Source organism: Dermacentor albipictus, chromosome 7 (genome assembly GCF_038994185.2).
Source record: "Dermacentor albipictus isolate Rhodes 1998 colony chromosome 7, USDA_Dalb.pri_finalv2, whole genome shotgun sequence".
In the NCBI taxonomy this organism is placed as follows: Eukaryota; Metazoa; Arthropoda; class Arachnida; order Ixodida; family Ixodidae; genus Dermacentor; species Dermacentor albipictus.
The window spans coordinates 92127984-92134971 of NC_091827.1; the positions used below are offsets into that span (position 1 = coordinate 92127984).

The window sequence follows — 6988 nt, forward strand, 5'->3', positions numbered from 1 at the left end:
GATGTGAGAGAGAAGTGTGCCAACATTACGTACTGTAATGTATGATCAGCAGGCCCTGTCCAAAATGTATCTGCTGTGGTCGCTAAGCAGTGCTATACCGTTGCGCTGCTTAGCTCCAGGTCATGGGTTCAATCCTGATGGCATTTTGATAGGCTGAAATACAAAAATGCTTGTGTACTTAGATATAAGTTCACGTAAAAGAACCTCAGGTCGTCAGAAATTAATCTAAAATCTCCCACAATGGCATGCCTCGCAATTAGATTGTAGTTGAGGCACGTAAAATCCGAGAATGAACCCTTTAAGTATTGGCAAAAACCCAGAAATGCATTCAGAAAATGTTATTTTGTTTTATTGTGCATCTGGATAGCAAATTATTTGCAGATTTAAAGTACATTATGACTTGAGGGTAGCAAATTCACAACTTGTGCCTAAAAATGCACAAATTTAGAACGAGGAGGTGTTGGCAGTAGGTACCTTCCATGTAACTTCATTAGGTGAGTCACTAGATGTGTAAATAGCACAGAAAACACCGCCTTCGCTGTCTTTGCTTTCATGGTGAAGCAGATCATCTTGACGGAACCAAATGAATGCTGCACTTTCATGATGGGCACGTAAACATGCGACTGCCAGCGACAATTTTTATATCTCTACTGGATAAACGTAAAGAAACGGAGTCTGCAGGACCTCCAATGGCCAGAGGGAACTCGCCAAAACGTCAAGTGGATTGGAGCAGCCCAGCCCGTTATTGGCACTTAGACGGAGCACCCAAATCAGTGATGATTGAAAGAAAAATTGTAGCCGAGTAAGACTGGTCCACGGCACTTAAAGGGTTAATTAAATTAAATTCTAAATGTATCGTTCTGTTTACTGCACTGTACTGCTCACACAATAGACAAAATGAATTAAACAAAAACACGTGTGCATGGTGTGTCCATCTCAATTCATGTATGTCAAATACGGAGCTAGGCACATGTATTATGTGCAGGTTTAATGGCATGAAATATTGATGCCATTAGAAGTGCATTGATTTTCAACTCAGTGTGGCGTCTTATGTGTACTAATTTTCTCAAACTGTGTTGAAGGGCGCACTTAGGTGACCCATTTAAAATTAGTATATTCTGACACATAAAAAATCGTAACGATTGTTATAACTTCAGTTTTGATGATTTCAAAACTACAGGTACCACTTCAACTTCGGATTCAACACTGGTTGATAAACATGCTTTCCGACATAGCAAACGAATTTGGAAAGCACACTGCCTAAAATATGCTGATTAATACATTATAATGACATTGCTTGTGCTTTTAGTCAATAAGCTTTAATGCACTGGAATCGTACCAGCATGCTGCTTTAACATTTATTGTCAATGCATCATTATGGCTGTGGCCATTATAGATGCATGCCACGTTACTTCTGTGTTATTGTAGTTATGTATGCGGATCCAAGAAATGTGTGTAGATGGAGGGACGCAAGCTTCTCACATAGCTGTAACAAAGTGCAGGGTGCCACAGACATTGTAATTCCACTGTGTGTCTAGGTGCTTAACCTCAGTAAAAGCACCATTTCTCCTCAAATATGGACAGTCTTCAGTGACGCAAAATCGGATCTTCAACTACTTAGAGTGGTGTTGAAAGAAAGCGCTTATAGAGTGTTGGCTCTTCAAACTGCCGAGCTCTACACTTTAGCGCAAGAAAACGGCCACCACATCACATTTCAGTGGATTCCCAGTCACTGTGGTATACAGGGCAACGAACTCGCCGATGCCGAAGCGAAGAAAGCACTCGAAGAACGAGAGTCGCTGCTTTCAATTCCTTTTTCAAGAGCGGACGCCAACTGTCTCCTCTCCAGTGTCATCCGAAAATTGGCAGCAAAGCACTGGGACAATCCGGATAATCGCCACAGATGACTCCAAAGATTGGACCCTACCATGAATTTTAGGCTACCGCCGAAAATTCAACGAAGCTGTGCCAGTCTTCTGCATAGACTAAGGCTGGGGGTAGCGTTTACGCGCGGATACGTGCACCTCATGCGGCGCACCGAGTCTCCACACTGTGAGGTGTGCAATGTGACTGAAACTATAGGTCATGTGCTTTGTGACTGCCCTAAGCACGCAGAAGAGCGTGAAAGGTTGGACAACGACCTTACGCGTCTCGACAGTGCATACCGTTGCCGGAGGATATTATTTTAGGCCCTTGGCCAGATGCTCAATCGAGTTTCAAGGCCATCCAGGCATTACTGAACTTTTTAAAAATTACTGGCCTGCATTGCAGACTGAGCATGCCAAATTGCTTGCCATATCTTCTACATCTTCCTTCTATCGTCATTGTCACCCATCATGCACCTCTTTCTTCCTCCTTTCTTTCCCTCTTCCCCTTCCCCCAATGCCGAGTAGCTGGCTAGAGGAATATACCTCAGGCTGACCTCTCAGCATTTCGTATCATTAAACTTCTCTCTCTCTCTCCTCCATTTCTCGGGTAAGTAACCATATTTTGTTGCTATAGGTGCCTTAGCATAAACTGCAGCACTATAAATTGTGGAAAATTAGTTGGTCTTTCACAGCACGGACATTAGAGAGTTTTAGTTTAGGGGACGCAAGGTGTTGGGGCCCCTAGCGCTTGGGTGCGTTTGCGTATGCAAGCAGAAACACGTTATATGTTAGTGGCCCCAAACACAAGCCGCAGTGAGGTCGCATGCGCCCGCAGCGCCATCGACATCTGATCTTTGCTGCGTTATAACTTTTTAATAAAATCAAGCATATCAAGTAAAGTACATAACACTATTCTTATTAAAAGCAGTTAACAGGGAGGTTTACCGTGTCCGGTATTCGGGTAAACGCAGGCGGATGCAGGTTGGGGCGGAGCCGTAAACGGGAGCGTTTGCATGGTGAAGCCACCTGGTTGCAACAAGGTCAAACAAACAAAAAACTGCTAATATTGCAGTAACCAAGTTTATTTTACTTTGCTGCGGGTATAAACTTTTAGCAGCAACACGATTACGCCAGTGCCGAAGATTTACACCAGCAGCGAAGTAGAATAGACTTGGTTACAGCAATATTAGTTGTTTTTGTACGTTTGAACTTTGTTTTTGTACGTTTGAGTCCACCCTCGCTGCCCACGGTAATCGGCTGGGCCATGTAGAGAGAGAGAAAGAGAGAGAGAGTGAACTTTAATAAGCACCAGCATCACGCTGGGCATCAGCGAAGAGGCCCTTGCAGAGCTCCACGCCGACCAGTTCGCGCCGGCTGTACCACGCACTGCAGCCATCCTGCCGGTAGGACAGCCTTCCTTCAGCCTGCCTAGCTGCTTGCACAACCATCACCCGGGGTGGACATCGAGCCAGATTACTGCTATCTGCCAGGACCCATGCACTGACGCTGCACGAGCTCCAAGTGGCCCTGAAGAGGGGGAAGTGCCGCAGCGCACCAGGAGCCGACGCAGTGACGACTGAAATGCTCCGCAACCTGGCCGCCAGGAGCAGCAGCGCCTGCTCGACAGCTACAACGACATCTGGAGGTCAGGGCAGGTGCCGGAGCAATGGCGCACAGCCATCGTGAGCTCCTACCGGCCAATCTCCCTCACTTCCCCCTCCTGTAAGGTGATGGAGGCCATTGCTTTGGTCCGACTGGACTGGGTGGCCCGTGGCTTCCTGGCCGACGAGCAGACGGGGTTCCGGCGGCGCCGATGCACCGCGGATGTGGTCTCCACGCTGGAAGAGGCCAAGGCCTGCGGTGACGCCGTGCTCCTGGTGCTTATCGACATCAAGGGGACCTTCGACGGCCTGCCCCACCCAGTCGTTCAGCAGGCCCTCGACCTACTTGGCATCAACGGGAATCTGCGGTGGTTCATCTCGTCGTTCCTAGAGGAACGCACCCTCAGGGTACGAGTGGGCCGATCGAAGAGCTCCCCTCGGCCGGTTGCAGCGGGCGTCCCACAAGGGTCAGTGGTGAGCCCTTTCCTGTTCAACCTGGCCCTGGCCCGGCTTCCTGCTGCCCTGCCGATCGACCCCGACTATCTGGTGAGTGCCTCCTGTGGGTCCGTGGGTTCGCACCCACATCGCCCTGTGGGTGCGAAGCCCACCACACAACCACCGCAGCGCGCGCTCAGCCCTGCAAAAAGCTCTCGACACCGCCGCTGCTTACCTGAGCAGCATTGGCTTTGCCATCTCGGCAAGGAAGACGGAGGCCATGCTGCTCCACCCAAGAGCAGCCGCCCGCCGCACAGCACCCCGACTGCACCTGGAAGGCGCCCAGTTACCCTGGAGCACTGCAGTGACGTACCTGGGGCTGCTCATTGATCACCGACTGTCCTGGCTGCCTGCTGTCCAGACCCTGCATGTCCAGGTCCTCCGGGTCCGCAAGGCAGTCTCCCAGCTTCTTGCCCGAGGACAAGGCTGTACCACTGGGTGGGCACTACGGCTGTACGATGCAGCAGCCACCTCACGCCTGCGGTACGCCCTCCCACTCGTGGCACTACCACCAGCCCGTCTCAAGCTGGAGCTGCAGCATCGGGCCGCGATTAGGCTCTGCCTGGGCGCTCCCCGCAGCTCCCAAGTCGCTGCAACCTTGGCCGAGGCGGGAGCATGGCCCCTGTCACTCCTCCTCCTACAGCAGGGGCTACGCCATGTTGACCGCCTCCACCATGGACCAGACGGCAGTGCCCTGCTCTCCCGACTGCGCTCGCGGCCCCATTCACAGATGGGCAGACTCTGTGGGCTGTACGAAGAGGTGATTGGGAGGCCTCCAGCGAACAACGCACAACTGCCTCCTCCCCAGAGACCACCCATACCCATCACCACAGAGCTGCCCGGCGTTCTCAAACGGCGCTCCCCAACTTGTGCCCTTCAACAGACGGCTGCTTCCCTACTGTATGAGGACCACGGAGGAAACCTGCAGATCTACGTTGACGGCTCGGTGATGCCGGACACAGGCTTGTCGACTGCGGCCTGCGTGGTGCCCGCTTTACGGAAGAGCAAGCAGTGTCGCCTCCCCAACCATGCGACGTCAACAGCGGCAGAGGTAGCAGGCCTTCACCTGGCTGTGGACTTACTCGCAGAGGAGCTGCCAGTGACCCCAGTGATCATCTACTGCGACTCCAAGGCGGCACTTCTCAGCCTGCAGAGGCCAGAAAGGGCCAGCCTCGGGGTTGCCCTGCTCTCGACAAGGCTGATGGCGCTCCAGGAAACGGGCTGCTCAGTATCCCTGCACTGGCTTCCAGCCCACGTAGGGATACCGGGCAACGAGGAAGCAGATGCACTGGCAAAGCGTGCCCACCACTGCGTGGTCCCGCCCAGCCTGGCAGTGACAGCCAATGATTTCACAAGCCACAGGCTTCGGCGCCATCTGCTGGCCTGCCATCCGGACAAGCGGATGTCCTTGGGCCGCCCTCTGCGACCACTTCCACAGCGTGGCCTCGCGCGCAGGGAGACCTCCCTCCTTCTGCGACTGAGGATTGGCTGCTGTTGGACGGGTGCTCGCCGCCACCGGCACGGCCTCATCGCCTCTCCAACCTGTGCCTCCTGTGGGGAGCCCGACACCCTGGAGCACCTCCTACTGACCTGCCCTGCCTACCTGCAGCAGCGTGACCGTCTCCTGCAGGAGTTCCGACGCCTGGGGCTTCCTTCTACACTACAGGAAGAAATCCTTTTCCCTGGTCGTAGCGAGATACCAGCCCTCCTGAGTGTCGTCGAGTACCTCGACTCGTCGGGGCTCTCGGCGAGACTTTAGGATTTTCTGCAAAGACGGATAGCCGTGAGGCTATCCAAACCACTCTAGGCTACTCGAACTGCCCCTATCATTTGGCTCCTGCTGGATCACCGCCCCCTGGCCTTTCACCAGATCACCACTCATACTGGACCCACTAGGCCCTTCCTGCCGCACTGCTCAGCCGCGGCCATGGCGACACTTTAACCCTCTATTCTCCTATCTCCTTTGCTCCCACTATCCCCCCCCCCCCCCACCCCCGTTGACGCTGAGCCGTGCTCCCGCAAGGGCTGCAGAAAACAGCGTCAACCTTTCCTTACCCCTTCAAGAACCACTTCTGAGTTTAGTCGGCTGGGCCTAGGCCTCCCACGATGGGACGTTGAGGTCTTGCCTCTTCGCCGCTTCGTAGGCCTGCTGGGTCGCCCAGAGTTGGTCGTCGAGATGGGAGCTGCGCAGGGCGGCGTGCCATCTCGACGAGAGGGTCACGGGATTAAGGTCTTGGTATTGGTGTTTGCACTCCCATAGCATGTGGGGGAGTGTTGCCGATTCAGTTTTACAGACCTTGCACGTCTGGCTCGGGTAGATGTCGGGGTATATAGTGTGATAGCGTGTGAGGGAGGGGTATGTATTCATCTGTAACAGGCGAAGGGTGGTTGCCTGTGCCCTGTTTAACTTGCGGTGAGGGGTGGGGATAGTTCTTCTTGCGAGGTAAAACGACTTTACAAGGTCGTTGTATCTTGTAAGGCGGTCGCGTCCTGCGGGTGCACCTGCACGGTCTCCGGCACGGTTGACTAGTCCTCGTGATACGGAGTGTGTAACCTCGTTGAGGTTGGTGAGGTGCGGGTGGACAACGCCGGCGTGTGCTGGGATCCAGACGAGGGTGATTTGATTTTCAGACGAATGCGGGGCTTCTCGTAAGATACGGAGTGATTGATGAGAAATACGACCTTTGATGTAGTTGCTGACTGCTGCACGAGAATCGCTCAGTATGGTGTGACAGGCTGGGTCAAGAGTGGCCAGGGCGATGGCCACTTCCTCGGCCGTCTCGGCATTTTTGGTAATGATGCTGGCAGCATGTCGGAGCAAGAGAGAGAGAGAAAAAAAAACTTTATTTGGTTCCTTCAAGGATTTAGCGTCTCGAGGTCTTCGTCGTCTTCTTGGGCGCCGGCGACTTGGAGCCTCTACCAGCAAGGGTGGGCCCCTATTCCAGGGCTCCACTGAGCCTATAGCTACCTCACTATCGTGCTGCACTAAGGCCCTCTGGGCCGTGAGCTCGCAGCTGGTAAGCC

General features: G+C 53.3%; 1 protein-coding gene across 1 annotated transcript; it reads left to right on the forward strand.

Annotated features, from left to right (window-relative positions):
* Positions 1-2843: 2843 nt before the first annotated feature.
* Positions 2844-5723, forward strand: LOC139047866 (uncharacterized). Its single transcript, XM_070522015.1, has 3 exons — positions 2844-2849; positions 3473-4015; positions 4176-5723. Exons 1-3 carry the CDS (start codon positions 2844-2846, stop codon positions 5721-5723), a joined length of 2097 nt encoding a protein of 698 aa, XP_070378116.1.
* Positions 5724-6988: the final 1265 nt, after the last annotated feature.

Excerpts from the sequence above, each read along its gene's own strand:
- LOC139047866 (XM_070522015.1), top strand. Across the intron at positions 4,016-4,175 it reads CGATCGACCCCGACTATCTG|ACGGAGGCCATGCTGCTCCA; the intron begins GTGAGTGCCTCC and ends TCGGCAAGGAAG.